Source organism: Diceros bicornis, chromosome 1 (genome assembly GCF_020826845.1).
Source record: "Diceros bicornis minor isolate mBicDic1 chromosome 1, mDicBic1.mat.cur, whole genome shotgun sequence".
Taxonomy (NCBI): Eukaryota; Metazoa; Chordata; class Mammalia; order Perissodactyla; family Rhinocerotidae; genus Diceros; species Diceros bicornis.
The window spans coordinates 47,501,674-47,521,117 of NC_080740.1; the positions used below are offsets into that span (position 1 = coordinate 47,501,674).

At 39.6% G+C, this 19,444-nt stretch overlaps 1 protein-coding gene across 1 annotated transcript in view; it reads left to right on the plus strand.

Annotated features, from left to right (window-relative positions):
• MEGF10 (multiple EGF like domains 10) overlaps positions 1-19,444 on the plus strand; it is a 121,227-nt gene that overhangs the window by 68,934 nt on the left and 32,849 nt on the right. Inside the window, exons 8-12 of the mRNA XM_058539742.1 lie at positions 5,051-5,263; positions 11,658-11,832; positions 13,136-13,256; positions 13,995-14,158; positions 16,341-16,443. Of these exons, the coding sequence (XP_058395725.1) occupies positions 5,051-5,263; positions 11,658-11,832; positions 13,136-13,256; positions 13,995-14,158; positions 16,341-16,443 (776 nt within the window). The remainder of the gene's footprint in view (positions 1-5,050; positions 5,264-11,657; positions 11,833-13,135; positions 13,257-13,994; positions 14,159-16,340; positions 16,444-19,444) is intronic.

Here is a 19,444-nt window from a genome sequence, read left to right on the forward strand (position 1 = left end):
ACTAAAGATGTTAGTCTCTTTTTTTCAATATATTTAATGATTATTTCATTTTCTTGAATTATTGCATTAATTTAAACCTCTAAATCAATGTTGACAAACAGAGGTAAAAGTGGGAATTCCTGTCTTGTTCCTAATTTTATTGGAAATAGCTTCAGTATAGTTGCATGTTTGTTTTTGGTTTTTAGGGAACTGTCTTTTTCATGCCTTAGTTTTTCTTTTTAGTCTCAATTTTTGTTAGGAACTTTTGTTAGTAGTAGCTGTTTAATTTTACTAGAGGTTTTATCATCTTTTGTTAATAATTATGTATTTTTCCTTTAATTTTTTGATGTTATGAATTATTGACACCTTTAGTATATGGTTTTTATCACACATAATTGGCTATTCAGAAAGTTTTTGTGACCTCCATTCTGGCTTATGGTTGTATTTTGGATAGATGAGGTTGTTAGATGAGTTCTGGATCCATGTGGTATTGACGTCTTATTATAGAAAGATGAGTTAGGAAAGGAGAGGCAAGAGACCAAACAGAATCCTAAATAATAGTTTTGTGTAATATTTTAGGGCACTGAAAATTTAAATATAATTATTTTCTTGCCCTCTACGGATTTAAGTCTCAAATTCGAGACAATATGAAAACAACAAACATGTAAGGCAAGCTTACGCTCATCTTATTTAGAGTGCAGGGAAAGGAATAACAGCTAATTGTCAGGTAAATTTTAGATTTGAGGCAAAGAAGGCAAAAAGCCAGAGAAAGAGAAGGAAAGTGAAGAAGGAACTTGCTTCTTGAGTTGTTCTTTTCTGATGAACTGATGGCATGATTCCTGTTTTCAATTATGCTATCCGTATCTGGGTTCTAGAGTTAACACATGCACACACACACAATGACAACAAGCACATTTGTCACTAAAGGGAAAAACTGATGGCTATGGGGCAATTTGTGGCAGGGGGTATGGGGAAAGCAGCCTCAGGGGCCTGGGGTCTTGCCATTTCCCTGTTCTGAGAAGTCAGCGTAACTTGATCACTGAGGTTAGGCCAGAGGGCTGCTGCCTGGAGGAGCAGGTACCACCACAGGCAACGACCAACAAAGCATTCCCAGGATGTGGGGACGGCCCTCCCAGCCAGAGAGAAAGCAGAACAAACAAAACAGGCACCTTGTAGGCAGGCAGAGCAGCTCATGGGATGTCCAAATAATAGGCTTTGGGGTTTGTAGAAAGGTTGAGAGGACATTGTGGTGAGGTAATGTAATGTGACACAGCCAAGCAAGAGTGAAGAAAGAATGGTTTCCAGAGCCTCACAAAAATTCTTCTGAGAGGGTTAAAAAAAGTTCTTTTTTTTTTTTATAATTTTATTTATTTATTTTTTTCCTCCAAAGCCCCAGGAAATAGTTGTATGTCATAGCTGCACATCCTTCTAGTTGCTGTATGTGGGACGCGGCCTCAGCACAACCGTAGAAGCAGTGCATTGGTGTGCGCCCCAGGCCGCCAGCAGCGGAGCCCGCGCACTTAACCGCTAAGCCATGGGGCCAGCCCCAACAGTGTTCTTAATGCTAATGAAGTGTCATGGAATCATTAGCCTTTGGTGGCCTAGCTGAAGTCCATGCACATTATTGGTGCTCCATAAGTGTTAGCTGGATGAGTAGATCCGTGGATCAATTACGGACTCTGCTCAGGTGAAGCCCAGCACTGTCCTGCTGTGCCTGGGTTCCGTATTACCCTGAAAATGAAGAAGAACGGGAGTGAAAGGAGGGAAAGTCAGAAATTATAGAGAGGAATTGGGGGGACCCAGCCTTGGTCTTCAATGGAGGAACCCTTTCCTGTATCCAAGACTGTAGAAGAGTTGGCTCTTTCCCAGCACTTTTCATATTTCCCCCAGAGCAGCAGTTCCAGATGTTAGAAAGGCAGGCAGCTGATCCATCGATTCCATGTTTAATGAGGAATGTGACTCTTTCACACTAAATCATGGTTTGGCCCAGTTATTCCAGTTGCTCTAGGGAGGGACATGCTCAAAAGGATGAGGGAGAAAGAGGGAGCTGCCACTCGTTAGATGCTAACTCACTTATTTTCCATAAGCTCACAATGAGATGCAACATAATAATTGAAATGGTATTAAAACAAGCCTGTGCCCCTTGTTGGTTTGAGAATTGGTGTCATGTTTTATTAGTTCAACTCTACTTAATGCTTATTCATTTTCCCCAATTCCAGGGCATTACTCAAAATCAAAAAAAAAAAAAAAATAGAAACTCCAAATTTCCATATTTTTCTACTGTGGCCAATATTTATGGCTATATCTCTAACTGCCTTCTCTCCTGAGAAAATGTTTTTCCTCTTTTACTGATTCCTGAGATAGCTTTTCTTGTTCCATTTGGGATCACGAAAGCAACATTAAGGGCATAAAATTCCTGGGGAAATGATGTTTATTTTGGATAAAGAGGCCCAAAGGGAGATAAGACTGATTGACAAAGACTTTTTTTTTTTTTGTGAGGAAGATCAGCCCTGAGCTAACATCCATGCCAATCCTCCTCTTTTTGCTGAGGAAGACCGGCTCTGAGCTAACATCCATTGCCTAATCCTCCTCCTTTTTTTTTTCCCCAAAGCCCCAGTAGATAGTTGTATGTCATAGTTGCACATCCTTCTAGTTGCTGTATGTGGGACTCAGCCTCAGCACTGCCGGAGAAGCAGTGCGTCGGTGCGCGCCCGGGATCCGAACCCGGGTGGCCAGTAGCAGAGCATGCGCACTTAACCGCTAAATCACGGGGTCGTCCCCGACAAAGACTTTTAATTCAGCCAATCAGAAAGGTTTAAGCTACTTCATGATTATGTTTATTTTCAAGACGGAAAATGTCTACTTCTAAAAAGATATCCTACCATTTTGGTTTGGTAGATGGAAATAGACGTAATGATTATTAACAGGATTCTCTTACAAGTGCAACATTGACAAAAAAGAAAGTGGGAATATGAACCAAGCTTTACATAACGGCTACATTAGTAAGTAAAATTCAAATGGCTTTTTGCCATTTATAATACAAACTAGTAGTATGTTTAATTTTAGGTTAGAAAGGTAAATATGGGCCAGAACCAACTATTATGGATTTTGTTTTCTCAGAGAAAAAGAAGTCTCTGCCAAGATAGGATAAAATATGCACACTGGTTCCCTGTCATTTCGTAGCAGACACTTTTCCAGGCTTCCCGTTTCTGCCCTGTTCACCCACTTTTAGAGCTGTACTTTTTACTAAGTTAAAATCATAGAGCTTAACATTTGGGTCCGTTTCAGTGATATTATTTTATGTTGTTTATCTTTTCCTTTTCGGTACTGACTTGCAAGTAAATCTGGACAGACAGGTTGCAAAGTTGTCGTGCCAGCCTTTAGCAGAGCCACGAGGAGGCCAAATTATTGTACTTCAGCATTTCTTCCTCTAAAGTCTATATCTTTAAGGAATAAACTAAGCAACTTGGCTTATTAAAGCTTCTTACAAGTTAAAAATAGAGTACCTTTTAAAAATTCTCTGGTCTAAAAATAGGTATACTCGTGTAGCTTTAAAACACATATCTGATTTTGTGCTAAATGTGAGTTCAATTACTCCAGAACTTTTCTAATGGTTTGTTGAGCAGTTGATTTGAAGACTCTGCCTATTAACAAATGTACCTAAAGATGTCTAGAGTCTGTGAAACCAAATTTGCAAGAGGCTCTTTTCTTTGTCTCTATCACTAGCTCTATCACCAGAGCCAGAGTTAACCAGAAAAATTATCAGAAGATTCTCAAGATGTATCCTCTACACTTAAATAGAATCCCACCCTGCCCTGGTATTGTTGGTAATCACACTCTATCATTAAAGATATGCGAAGCCTTGTGGAAAATAATTGCTTTTCAGTCCCTTTGCTGTTGCTTTTAAGTATGCCTGAATGTGTTATCATGCACTTGCTGCTTGCATTATACCGATCTGAAGAATGCAACGCTGACCTACATTTTTGACGCTGGGTCTGGCGTGACTTGAGAGACACATAGGCAGTGCCTGCTGAGACTCACAAAGTGTACCATACTTGTGGTGAGTGCTCAGCTAGAGGAGACCCTGTCTCCCTCTGTCTTGGCAGAAAGCACTCCTTCTGCTGCAGAAAGCCACATTAAGTCACCTTGCCTGGTCCAAAAGAAACTTGGCTGGACCGAGAGCTAGTCATGATTTCCACGAAGCGGTGATAGTTTTCTCTTCTCTATCATGATGCCCTCCAGCAGCTCAGCTTCTCATCTGATCTGGTTTACCCAGAGCATGTCCTTCCTCTGGGACTGAGCTCTAATGTCATTTTTCAAAAAACAATAAAGTGATTTTTGAGGTGTGATATTTTTTCCTTGCTGTTTGGCAGCCCTTCTTCTCAACAGAGGACAATATCCCACTTCACAAAAATTTTGCATTAGAGACCTCCAAGCCTTCCTACAACCCGCTGGCAGGAGCTCCTCAGGTTGGAATCGAGGACACCTGATTTCAACAGCTCAGACATCCCCACATCTAAGGAGGACTTTATTTATTAGATACATAACTTTCTAAATGAGGAGCAATGATTACCATTCACTTTTGAAAAGAGCAGATGCATGGCTGAGATTAAAAATTAGTCAACATGAAAGCCAAAGGAATTAAAATTTAGTTTCAAATTTGCTACATAATTTTCTCTTTGGAACAGAGAAAGAATATGTTTAAATTTCCTAATGATGAGCTGGGACTAACATTTGGACAATTTCTTTTCTCCCTTTCCTGATATCTGCTAAAATGCTACATATACCCTTGACAAGCACTGGGTGTAAAACATGCTCCACGTCTCAAGCTCATAATTTTATTTTGCTTTTGTTTTTATTTCTTTGAACAAGTCATAATGTTGTTACCTCTATCTGTAGCCAATGTAATTCATCTTCATACTTTTCATGCCTGTGAAGGGATAATCACTAAATAAATATCAAACCCAAAAAGCAGTTTCAATTTATACATAAGAAAGCCTGTTTGAATTGACCTTTTATTTTCACATGGTACTAACTCATCCATCTTTCACTCCCACCTCCTGCTTGATAGATGCCAGGACGAGTGTCCCGTTGGCACATACGGAGTTCGCTGTGCTGAGACCTGCCAGTGTGTCAATGGAGGGAAATGTTACCACGTGAGTGGCTCATGCCTCTGTGAAGCAGGCTTTGCTGGTGAGCACTGCGAGGCACGCCTGTGTCCAGAAGGGGTCTATGGCATCAAATGTGACAAGCAGTGCCCCTGCCACCTGGACAACACTCATAGGTGAGGGTCGGCTGCCCCTGGAAGGATGTGTCCTCATAAAGCTTTAACCACAGTGTCCACTATTTGGAAGGAGGGATTGTCGGAGAGGTCTCACCCAAGACCCTTCCTGCCTCTGGATCGTCCTGAGCAGGAACCGCTAAGTAAACAGAAGACTTTTTCACTGGGTGGGTGATGGTCCAAGTCAGGAGTGCTAAAATTATTAGATGGTCATGGGTGGATATTAAATTCTATTTGCTACCATTTGCCACTGGCAAAAATTAAATTTGCTGAGGTTAGTAGAACGTTTCCCTAAGGAAGGGATTCTATGACATTCCCTTAGAAGCAAAGATGCAGTGAGAGACGTGGGTTAAGTCCAGTTTAGTGTGTAAAAATATCAAAATGATTCTCACTGCAACATCTTTTACTTGACAGCACATCTGTATAGAGAGGAAGTATACTGGTGGAAGTTTTGTGAAAGTGCTTCACATGTGGCTGTCACATGGGAAATATGTTTTCAGAATTGATTACTCTGAAATAGAACTCACAGGGGTCTTTTAGTTCAAAAATCTCACGAAGAATTTAAGAACAGGAAACCATGATCCCACCCACCCTACTATACCTTGTCTGCCCCTGAAAATATCTTTCTACTGCCTTTCTTCCTTTCCCTCCCCCAAGGACCAGATAAATATCACTTCGAATTCTGGACTTCGTTTGCAAACTGCTGGAAAAGTGGAGTCTGACACAAATGTAGTACACTATATAGCAGCTCAGATGTTATGAGAATTACTTTGATTTGCATTCAGCACGGCTGTTATTTCATTTATGCCTCTGAAAGATAACTTGCAGCCACATCAAATCTCAAATGCACAAAAGTTAAAAGTAAACAGAAGCCTGTGGTTGGTCTTTTCTTTAAACAATTGTTAACAAGGAATAAAACAATGGACTTTGCACTTTGTGTAAGTGTGTGTGTGTGCACATGTGTGTGCTCACGCTGGAATACATTTTAGTGGGACTTACCAAAAAAATGCATTCTTCCTATATCTCAAGCAACTTTGTAAGCTGTTTCAGTCAACTTTTGGTTTTCTTCATTGGAAAATATTGCTACTCCTTACATGACAAGGTTAAATAAACATTTGGGGAGTAAAAATGAATAATCTCTGTAGGATTTTGTTTGTTTTTCAACTCTCCAATGTTTAAGGAGCTGGCAGGATTGGAGACAAGTCATGAATTTGGCTGCCTTTCCTGCAGCATAAGGCTTGTCCCAGCAAAAGGTAAGCCACATGTAGTGATAGCTATGAACTTTTTAATACCACTGTGCTGTTTCATTGTGTGTAGACACAGCCTGAAATCAAGTAGATTAATAAACCTATACAAAGGAGCTCTATTATGAGAGGAACTGGACAAGCAGAGAAAATATCGATTTTGTTGGAATTGGGTACCATGTTAGTAGTGTCAAGGTGCAAGTGGACGGTTATTTGATTGACATCAATACCATGATAATTTTGACATAGGTCATGTGTACCTAAGCATCTATGCTTTAACAAAGACGTTCGTGAAATTATTTGACAATCATGTAGATCAAAAGAACATGGAATCTATCTAATGACGTATGTCAAATAATCAGAAGATTAAAAAATAATTAGCCTAAGTACTTCCCTAAATAATGAAAGCTATTTTTAAAAATTAGCTTTTACAAATTTCTCTTGAAACCAATTGGATGTTGATTATGTGACTGTCTCGTTGAATTCACAGTTGGAGCTATCCATTTGATTCTTATATCTTGAACTTCCATGTAAAATTGTTGGAAACACACATTTCCTTTGAACCAAAAGGCATAAAATGTTTGTATTAATTGAAATTCTAGCTTGTTCATTTTACCATTTAATCAAACAACTGCAGCTTGCTATTACATAATTCATGATGTATATTTATCCCAAAACCTTTCATTATAATTAATAAGATAACTAATGCAAGTAAATTACTAGTTTACATTGTACATAGGTAAATTTTGAGTTCTGTGGATGTACATAATATCAACATATATCGCAGCCATATATGTGGGCAGAGGTTTGTATCGGTTAACTATGGCTGTATAAAAAGAAAAAACTACCCCAAACTCAGTGGTATAAAACAATAATTGTTTATTAGCTGATGACTTTTTGCTTGACTATTTGGGTTAGGCTCAGCTTGGTGGTTCTTCTGCTGGTCTCCCTGTGTTCAGCTGGCGGATCAACTGGAGGCTGATTGGTCCTGAATTCCTCACTCACGTATCTAGCATTTGGCTGGGTGATAGGGGCAACTGAGCTATATATGTCTCCAGCGTCTAGCAGGTTAACCTGGGCTTCTTTACACGGTGATTGGCTTCCAAAAGCAGCAAGAGGCAAGACAAGCTGCAACATGCAAACACTTTTCAAACCTTTGGTTATGTCGTGTTTGCTAATGTCCCTTTAGACAAAACGAGTCACACGACCAAGTCCAGATTCAATACACTCCACTTTTTGATGGGAGGAGTTGCAAAGAATTTGTAGCTATTTTTATTGTAGTCTATCACAGGGTCAAAATGAATTCAAATATACTTGTAAGTGACATTAGTATTTTTAAAACGGTGCTATTATAGACTCAAAGACATTCACTGTGACCTGGACTTTTCAACTGAAAACTAACTTTTATGGTGGAAATGATTTTGAACAGGAAAATAAAATTCGAGATTTAGTAAGATGCCACATGGGATACGTATATTAACTCTTGTTAATAAGGACATTTAATAGCTGTGGGCAATCAAGATGGGCCTATGTACAAATGGCACCTAATTGCCATTACAGTTGAGCATTAATAACATCTATGGAAATGAATGAGGGGAAGTTCAACGACTCATTCTGTTTTAGCCAATATTGTATTGGACTCCTATAATAATTTAACTCTTCAATTGAAAAATTTTACTAGAATATTTATATCTATTTGTATATGTGTATAAAATGATAGATACTCCTATATGTGTATAATCCTATTTTCATATACACAAAACAATCTGTTCTTTAGAAAGAAAACAGGTAGGAGTATATTACCCTTCAACCTCCAACCTACTGCTGTAACATCAACGCGTAAATCTCATTACCAATTAAGCTGCCTGAATGAGAACCCATCAAATGCGTCCAAAGTGCTCTGGCTTCCTACATCTAATTACAAATTGCAGAATACTAATTTTGGCGTCAATCAATCTGAGAACCAGTGTGCTGCACTAATTCTCACTAGGGGGCATTGAATATCAATTTCTCTGTCTGTCTCTAGCTTAGTTCAATTCCCTGTCCCCAAATTGTCTGTTTTGTTTAACATTTATGTCTACGTTATGAATATTATTTTCTACTTTTTATTGTAAAGTAATATTTTCTATTAAAAGATGTCCTTTTTTTAATAGTATGTTAAGAAAAGGTAAACTACTTTAATGAATCCATCACCTGAAATATTTCTTTTCCTTTTCTCAAATGTAGGGCCTTCCTAAAGTAAATTTAAATTTGTCCCTGCTTTTTGCACAATACAGGCTTTTATTGGTCCTGCTAACCTTTTATTTGTGCGAAATCCTAAATTTTAGCAATTGTTTTTCTTAGCTAGCCCTCCTAGCAAGCTGCTATCAAACTTCCTTTTTCTTTGGTGTAAAAGCAAATAAACAAATCCGGATTCAAGTTTGATTCTGCCACTACTTGTGTAAGATGTTGAATAAATTACTTACTCTTTCTAGGTCTCCGTTCCCTCATTTATAAAATGGGGTCACACCTAACACTTAGAATGGTTGTAAGAGAAAATGAAATAATGCACATGGATTGCTTAGCATGGTGTTAGCACACATTCAGTGCTCAGTAGATGTTAGCTGCTGGTCTGTGCTCTCACTTACCATGTTATCATAAACGTCACATAAGTGAGTATTCCCTGCAATTAATGGTGATTCTCTTTAAGCCATGACTTTGACATTTTAAAAACTAATTTTGGGGGAAATCTTGCCTTTGTATGCAGTTATACAGTTTATAATTTAACACAGCTGGATGACTCAGAGATATTAGGGGGAAGCAGATTAGTGTGGGAAAGCAAGATCCCTGGAGTCAGACCCCACTACACGTCAACTGTGAGATTTTCACTTATTCACTCAATCACTATTTACTGTGGGCCTACTGTGTGCCAGGGACAGGTAACAAAACACACTCAACTCTTGCCCTCATGGAGCTCAAAGTCTAGAGGGGAAGGAAGACTTTAAAGGATTGTAAAAATAGACATGAGATTATAGATTGTGATGAGTGAGATGAGGAGAAAGAGCAGCGTGCTATGAAATATAGTAACAGAAGCGACCAGATTTAAATGTGAGTGGTCAGGGAAGGCCCCTTTAAGAAAGATATTTAAGCTGAGATTGGAAGGCTAAGATGGAGAGTGCTAAAGAGTGGCGAGACAGCATTCTAGGTGTATGGAATAGGCCACGTGAAGCCGTAAGTTACAAAAGCTCAATGCTTTCACAAACTAAAAGAAATCCATTGCAGCTGAGCATAGAAATAAAGAGAGAATGACAATGAAAGAAGAGGTTGGCAAGTAGGCAGTGGCCAGATGATGAGGCTGTATTGAGGGTGATCATATATCTGGTGTTACAGGGACCGTTTGGTTTAGGCCTGTTGTCCTAGTAATAATTATTAGTAACTCCCTCTTCACTCTTAAAAATGTCCTGATTTAGACAATAAATTATATCATCACTCTACCTATATTAAACAGAATGGATTTTATTCTAAACTGTAGTGGGGAGCCTTTGAAGGATTTTAAGAAGAATGATATGATGTGATCTATTTTCAGGTGATGACACATGAGTGAATGCAGGGAGAAAAGTTGGAAGGCTATTCAGGAGTTTAGGAGATAGGTGACATTGGCTTGGAGTAGGATGGTGACAGTGAAGATGAAGAGATGTGGATGGGATTCAAGATATATTTTGGAGCTAGTGTGGTTAGGTCCTAGTGATGAAGCAGATATGGGAGATGAGAGAGAAGGAGTTATCAAGAATAACTTTGAAGTTTCTAGTTTAAACAACTGAGTTGCTGGTGGTGCCGTTACTTCAGTGGGACAACTGAGAGCCAACACTGAATGAGGGTTGAAGAAAGGGAAGAACAAGGGCTCCATTTTTGACATGTGAAGTTTGAGATGCCAGGTGTTTGCCCAAGGATAAATAGCAGATAACTAGATCGAGTAGATCTAAGTAGATCTGAGACTCAAACCCTTGTCTTCCGAGTCCAAACCTTCTATACGCAAGAAACCATCTTAAATGTAGAGTTGTGCGTGGATATTTCTTTCCTGCCATGTTTTCTGAGTAATGCTTGTGACAGATACCTAGGCCTTTGCTTGTGGGCACTTGGTTGCAGCGGGGGCCTAAAAGTATGTTTACATAAATTTCTGAAAATGAGTAACAAACTGTCCAACCCATGGGCTTTTTCCTTTAAAAAAAAAAAAAGAGGTAGGAAATGAGATTATGGGGTGTCGCTAATACCCTCACTTGACAGACTAGGACATCAGGCTCAGGGATGTTATGTGCTTTCACTAAGGTTGACCAGATAGTGGGAGAGCTGGAATTACCTCCTCAGTCTTCATCCCTTCCAGGTCATTGTTCTTTCAAGAGTAGAAAATCGATGAATGGTCTTCTGATGAGAGGTCATTTAGCAAATGTCGTATGCAACACTGGATTTTGTTGTTGGCCGTAGTTAAGGGGAGGGTTTTATCTCCATCAAGGGAGGAAGACCATCTTGAACAGTCTTCCAATTGTGAGCAGAGCTAGTTGGAGTGTTAAGATTTTCCTCTAGTGAGAAGCACATGTGTTTTGAGGGCCACAGAGTGCCCTATTGTGTCAGCCCCACTAACGCGTGCCTCTTAGCACAGCTGATGTGTCCATTTGCTATGGAGCAACAGCTGGCTGCCTGGCCATCAATGTGGCTGCTGTTTCAGGTAGAGACAGCTGCTCCACCACCAGGTATGGGGAGCCGAGAGAAAGAAACAGGCTGAAAAGGACGCTGCTGTTGGAGTTCCTTGGCTATCACCCTGGTTAATTGATTTGGTATTGTTCATTGGGTGGAGTTCTTTAGATTTTCTCTTCTAGTTGATCTCTTATGGAATTAGTGCTTTCAATTCATGAAAATTAAAATGAGTTTCAGACAAAAGGACACAATTGTAATAGTTGTCCTGTTAGAGCATGACACTGATTTCATGCAACATTTCTGTAGTACCAATCAGGTTTCAGCCAATTAATTAAATCATACCAAGCCTGAGAATGAAGTTTAAATTATCATGCATAGAATTACCCACACGTTTAGTGATCATGGCTAAAGCAACATTTGCATGGGCCTTGGGTGTCATGTTTACCCGAGAGTGACTTGCTCCTTTCATCCACATCTCTCAGCTGTCACCCCATGTCTGGAGAGTGTGCCTGCAAGCCGGGCTGGTCGGGACTCTACTGTAATGAGACATGTTCTCCTGGATTCTACGGGGAAGCTTGCCAACAGATCTGCAGCTGCCAAAACGGGGCTGACTGTGACAGTGTGAGTGGAAAGTGCACCTGTGCCCCAGGATTCAAAGTGAGTGGCTTGGGCTCTGGAGGAATAAGGCGAGGAGTGCAATGTGGAGCATATTGATACCATGATTTATATGACCTCTTCTGAAGCACAAATGTGCTAAAATCAATCACATTGTTAACAAGAAAGAGAATTAAGAGAAAAGTAGTAATGAGAGATATAAGTAATTACCTTAGAATGATGACTAGGAAAGCTGGTAAAACTATAAATGTGGCATTAATATTTAATTATTTAATTAATATCTGTCATGGAGTATGACATATTTTAGTTATTTCTTACGTAATTATTTTACTGTGTTTTACAGGCAACAAAAAAGTTACTTTTCCAAGTAGGATATGTATTATTGTCAACAGTTTTTGTTTTAATTCCCTGTAATTTGAAGGCACATAATATATCAAGTTAGCATTTATTATGTGTTTACGTTCAATGGTTAGTAGTAAGTTTTTCGATTCCTTTGAGAATCTATACCTTACAAATATGCCTCTTGGCCAATAGAGCAGAATTTTGCCTAGTTTCTAGGATTTCTTAGCTATAGTTAGGAATCTTTGTTTTAAAGGAAAATGGGTTGTTCTTGAGTTATTTTCTCCCATTTTAAAGAGGAGAACATTAAACTATGAAAAATGTGGATGATTATTCCAGAGCACACAATGTAGAACGAATGGGTCATAAAGTCCCAGAGCTGAGAGAGTCTTTACAGGATTTTCTAAACTATGTCACAGTTCTTTGGTCCAGCCCTTGAATTAGCCTTGTCTTAAGAGTCTCTTCTGTTTTCAGAGGAGGTGGCCTCCAGGCACCTTTAGTAACTGACTTCTATGTTTAATGCTCACTGTCAGATAATAAATTGAATCACGCTTCACACTTCTGGCTGAGTGTGTGTTCTGTTCTTTGCTTCACCCACTAATCATATTACATATTATACAAGGAAGTCTATGAAGCATTGCAATTTAATGTATAGTTCATATTTATGCTTATTTATTGACTCATTTTACAGCTACAGTTTATTGTTATCTATCTACTTGTGTGAACGAGGACAAAGGGTTTTGTATTTGCTACAAAGGAAAATTAATGAAGGCAGCAGGCTTTTTGGGGTCTTATTCAATCCTGTATACTAAACATAGCCAGCTAGCATTGCCTTTGAATCTCTAAAATTTGTAGAGTGGTGACATTATGCAACTTTTTAAAATATAATGTGTTAAAATTAGAGAGGGAGTATAATTAGCTTTGCCAAGATAGATTTTTGTTTGTTTGTGTTGGCCTTATTTCAGTTGGTAAAATTGCACACATTTCCCTATTTGCGCCTGTCTAGGGAATTGACTGCTCTACCCCATGCCCTCTGGGGACCTATGGGGTAAACTGTTCCTCTCTCTGTGGCTGTAAAAACAATGCTGTCTGCTCTCCTGTGGACGGGTCTTGTACTTGCAAGGCAGGTAAGTGGGTGAATGGTCTGATCCTGGTCCTGTTGTCTCCTAAAGTCACAGGAAAGAAACCTTGACTAGGCTTCTAGCTCCAGCTGAGCCTGAACTCAGCAACCCCTGCTCTCGTGAGTCAAGGGGAGAGGCTCACATGAGATGATCTCTGAAGTTGCTACCAGCTCCAAAAAGTCTGTGAGTCTCTGTGCTTTGGGGACGAGTAAGCAAGCAGACATGTACGCGTGCCCCTAAATTGGCCTGAAGTCATGACAAGAGATGCAGCCAGGCACCGATTTTGTGTGAGGGCCAGAACGTATGTATCTGTTGTTGCTGCAGCAGCTGGGACTCTGGGTACCACTGTTCATGGTTAATGTAGTTCTGCTTTAAAGACGGCGTTGTTCTTTTAAACATATATAAATATTTCACTTTCCTGACCTGAACAAAACTCAGCATTCCACGGTGTGCATCACTACACGTTAAAGGTGCCCCCATTCCATATCTCTTCCCCCAGTAGCCCAGTAATGCTTCTCAGTGTTGGCATCCTTGAGGATCACACAGCACACACAGCTGTTGGGGGGCTTTGGTTCATTTCTGATGAAGGCCTTACGTGAAAGAGCCAGTGCTCTCTGTGTTGGGGCTGGGGGCACTGCTGTGCATCTCCAAGATCTTTCTAAAGGGAAAGGTGGCTGGCAAAGGCTCGGCAGACTCCCTGCTGCCTTTGTTTCCTCATATGCTCTGGCGTTCTTGTCACGGCAGGCTGGCATGGGGTGGACTGCTCCATCAGCTGTCCCAGTGGCACATGGGGCTTTGGCTGTAACTTAACATGCCAGTGCCTCAACGGCGGAGCCTGCAACACCCTGGACGGGACCTGCACGTGTGCACCCGGATGGCGCGGGGAGAAATGTGAACTTCCCTGCCAGGTACGACTGAACCAGTGCCCCAACTGGAAAGGGCTGGGAGGAGCTGATGCCAGAGGGTTAGCTTATTTTTGTGGTTTTCCTGATTTAAAGTGTCTGAGTGTGAACCAAACCTCAGGAACTATTAGAAGAATTGAGGTGCTTGAACTCAAATCCGATATAGGATTGGAAAAGGGGTAGACATCGAAATTGTTTAGGTGGCTGTGTGAGAATCACTTCTTTCTTTTCCTTCATTTCTACCTCGACTTCCCCCACCACCCCCCTCTATTTTCTCTATTCTCATACACCCATCTCTCTGTGGCAGCCAGTCAACAGCATTTGTCAAATACCCAGTGTATGCCTGTTAATTCTCCAAATATTGTGTTTCCAGTATAATGGAAACCCTCCCGCCTTTGGGGTGGAGAGTGGCAAGGAATTGAAAGGGGAGTGTGATTGTGTCACAGAAATGCTCATCGAGGTAGTGAAAGAAGATTTGGAAACAGCCGTCTTTTAATATAAATATCTCTGGAATCACAAGAATCTCCAAAGATTTCCCTAGTTCAGTGCTGACTCCATTCCCTTGACCTGCTTTGGAGATATTCGTCATACAGGACATTAGAAATCCTGTACTGTGTCTACCGTAGGCTGACAGAGGGTGCAAAGGGGAAGGGCATTCTATAGTACTGTGCTGATTTCTCTCTCTTCCTGAAGCACTTGTCCAGTTTCTTTCCATCTCTCTTTCTTCCCCTATCACAATTCTTTTCACCCGAGCCATTAAGCATTCTCTCGGTGGTGTGTGTTCTCTGCCTCCGGGAGATCATCTGATGGCATGATGACACTATGACCCCCTGAACAGGGACCCTCGAGAGGGGCCTTCCATGAAGGTTCTTTTCTCCTTAGGCTTCCTCTTCATTAAGTACAACCCAGTTCCCAAGGCAGAGAGGATCTTCCCTGGGCTATTCCATGCTCTCCAAACCCCTAGGACACAGTTAAATTAGTTTTCTGCCTCTCATCCACCAGTGAACAAATTATCAGTGCTCTGAGATGGGCTTGAAGATCACCTTTCACTCAATCTGATTGTAGACCAAACAAAGCCTAGGGTACAATCCTGTCCTTTTTCGTATATTAGATGCATTAGTAAATCAGCGAAGGCTGATGGTTTAGTGGTTCATATTGTAGTGAAGCTAAGTCCTCTGCAACCCTATCAAACATTAGTGGGGCCTAAAAAATGGTTTATTTATTTTATTTTAGTAAGTTCTAGACAAATGATTATGCCATCTAATACCCACTGCCTGTTATGCTGGTTCTCAGGTTCCTCCCTCTTGGTAACTGTGCACCCCATGTATTTCTTAGTGCTTAGGTGGTGTAGGAGGTTTGTGGTGCCCTCCCACAGTTCATCAGGATCTGTCGTGAAAGAGCTGGCCTTGTAAATGCAGAGCTTTCCATTCCTCTCCCACAAACTAGATGATCATGTCCACGAAGAGTCTCATCTCCATTGGACCACCAGTGCTGATGTGCATGTGAAAACGTTAAGGTCTGGGAAGGGACTAGTGAAGAGGGTGTGCCCACTCGTACTCCAAGCTGTCTTAGGACCTTGAATCAGAATACTTCACGTTATCTAGACTTCATTGGAAGGAATATATTAGTTAGGAAAAGTAACAAAAGACTTTCATTTTTCCTTATAGTTCCACATATCCCATTGACAACTTATAGAAACAAACTTAATTCAATTAGAGCTATGATACTTTTTTAATTTTAGAGCTTCTCTATGTGGATCAGAGTGCTCTTTTTCCACTAAAGAGTAGAATGCCTTTTAGGGAACATTGAACTATTTTATAAAAATCTGTAGGAGCAAACCAAAATATTTTTATGAGTTGTGGCTTATGATAAGATAAAAAAGATTCTTTTAATTAATTTGCATATTTACATATATTTGCATATATGCATATCAACATATTGGCTTAATTAGTTTCACCATTCTCCACCATTATGTCAGACATAAACTAAGTTTTGAGAGATTTTAAAGCACTGACCTCCTGGAGCCTACATTTGAGGGTGGTGAGAAGACACGGGAAGAGGTGATTATGATGCGTGTCACTGAGCGGTGTTTGAGAGAGGAGTGTACCGTATCTGAAATGGCTGACTGTGGCCCCTTTCATCCCCCATCGTGGGATTTCTCATGTCCTCATTGCTGTCTTCCATGCAGGATGGCACATATGGGCTGAACTGTGCCGAGCGCTGTGACTGCAGCCACGCGGATGGCTGCCACCCCACCACGGGCCATTGCCGCTGCCTCCCCGGATGGTCAGGTGAGAGCCAAGGACCACTACTGGAAGTGGGAAACACGCCAATTTACACCTAGTGCTGTTCCTTGCTATTTCAAAGAAACACACAGGTCGACTTTTCAGAAAAAATGAAAATACAGTAGTCTCCAGTAAGATGACACATTTTTACCCAACAAATATTACTGTTAGGTCTAATTAATTTGTAATCCAGGAATGACTTTTTGTTGAATCGTGCAGGGGCAGTTCTCTTGAGCCTTCATGTAATGTCCCACTGTCAGAATTCAGCCCAGCTAGAGGGGAAAAATGTGAATTTTGTGAAGAATTTAGCAAGACTTCTGTGGTATTTTTGAGCACTGAGGAAAGAATGATTGAAATAAAAACCATAAGAATATAATTAAGTTCACCTTACTGAGGCAAAAATATGAAATATTAATATTAATATGGTTAATATGCAAATATGAAAATATTCATTACTAGAAATAAAAGTTTTAAAACTTTCTGTTTCTGGTAGTTATGTTTAAGTCATAAAAATTCATAATATGGTTATTAATTTTCTAACCACAAGGTGGAAGTTTCTCCTTATTTATATGACTTTATGGTTTTAGCCAGGAAACTTATCAAACTAACAGTGGTCTTAGAAGAAGAACAATGTTTTTGTTCATGATGTACAGACTTGGGAAATGCACCAAAGGCCCAAGCAAATTGGGTTCTTCTTCTTCGTTTCTTTCTTAAAGCACTTTTTTTTTTTTTTTTTTTTTGCTGAGGAAGATTTGCCCTGAGCTAACATCTGTGCCAATCTTCCTCTATTTTGTATGTGGGTTGCCGCCATAGCATGGCTGCTAACCATGTAGATCCCCACCCGGGAACCAAACCCAGGCTGCTGAAGCGGAGCGTGCCAAACTTAATCACTAGGTCACGGGGCTAGCCTTTGTTCTTCTTTTTAATACTTCAATCAATTCTATCCTAAAAAAGACAAAACAAACAAAAAAACATGGAGTTTTAAATACTTATTAAGAAAAATTACCAATGGAAATGCAATAGGAAAGTTATTGAACATTGGGGTGAATGAACTGGATATATTGACGACCATTTCCACTGAAAGTAAAATAAAATGTTTGATTGCTGATGTGCCAATTTAGAGTGAAACCTTGTTAAACTAGAGACTGGATTAGAAATAAATAACTGAACCAAAACTTTCTTTTAAAATTGTCTTCTCCTTTGAAGTCTTTTGTGTGTGTATGTGTATTTATATATATATATACATATACATGTATTTTATTTGTAGCTAAATATATTTGTGTGTGGAGAGAGAGAGAGAGAGAGAGAAAAGAGAAGGACATTTGTAAGACAGAACTGTTTTCATATTGATTCTTCAGTATTCTTCAAAACGTTTTTTAACTTGTCCTTTAAAACAGAAATTGATAGTAACAAACCAAGAATCCTCTTTAGTGATGGTTCATATTTTTAGAAGATGGACCTTTCACAGGAGAATCTTCTGCCTCCATACTATAGATGTCACATTTAGGAAATCATAGAGTCAGACTGGTCTTACCTTTTAGCGAAAATGCATACAAAGAAGACTCTAGAGACATAATAGTATGCTATGCTTATTGAGAGCTTACTGCAGGCTCACAACAACTCTATGAGTTAGGAAATGTTATTTTCTCCTTTTTACAGATGAGGAAGCTGAGGCAAAGAGAAGTTAAGTGGCTTGACCAAGGTCCCAGAGTCAGTAAATGTGAGAGACAGGATTTGCACCAATGCTCTCCCGCCACGTAGCCAGCGCTGTTAATTGCTGCACCCAACTGCCACACACAGACTTATTCCAGGAAGTGCTGGGGGAGAGGGCAGTTATGCTGAGATTTATCTTCAGCATAGATGAAGACTTCTGAGAATTATGCGAGAGGACCATGGTGATCAGTGCTAATAACCAGCAACCTCTCTTTCTATATATAATATACATTTATTGAGATGTAACTTCACACCATAGAATTCACCTATTTAAAGCATACAATTCAATGGTTTTTAGTATAGTCGAAGAATTGTACAACCATCACCATAGACAATTTTAGAAGATTTTCATCACCTCTCAAAGAAACCCCGTTAATACTCATTAGCAGTCATTCCCCATTAACCCCAACTCACCAATCCTCCCCTTTTCCTTCTTCCCCTCCCCTAGGCAACCACTCATCCACTTTCTGTCTCTATAGATTTGCCTATTCTGGGTATTGTATGGACTCATACAATATATGGTCTTTTGTGACTGGTTTCCTTCACTCAACATAATGTTTTCAAGGTTCATCCATATTGGAGCATAGATCAGTACTTCATTTCTTTTGACTGCCAAATAATATTCCATTATATGGATCGACCACATTTTATTTATCCATTCATTAGTTGATGGACCTTTGGGTTATTTCCACTTTTTGGCTATTATTAATAATGCTGCTATGACCATTCTTGTACACATTTTTGTGTGGATGTATGTATGTTGGGTATATATTTAGGTGTAGAATTGCTAGGTCATATGGTAATTTTTAACCTTTTTAAGAATTAAAAAGAATTGCTAAACTGTTTTCCAAAGTGGCTGCACCATTTTACATTCCCACCAGCAGTGTATGAGGGTTCCAATTTTTCCATATATACTATCAATTGTTATTATCTGCCTTTTTGATTATAGTTATTCTTGTTTGTGGGAAATAGTATGTCACTGTGTTTTCGATTTGCACTTCCCCAATGAGTAATGATGTTGAATGTCTTTTCGTGTGCTTATTGGCCATCTGTATATATTCTTTGTAGAAATATCTATACAGATCCTTTGCTTATTTTTTAATTGGGATATTTTTGTCTTTTTATTATTGAGTTGTAATAGTTCTTTATACATATATGGCCCTTAGATATATGACTTACAAATACTTTCTCTCATTCTACGAGTTTTTTTACTTTTTGATGGCACTCTTTGCAGCAGAAACATTTTTATTCTCATGAAGTCTAGTTTGTCTATTTTTTCCTTTTGTTGCTTATG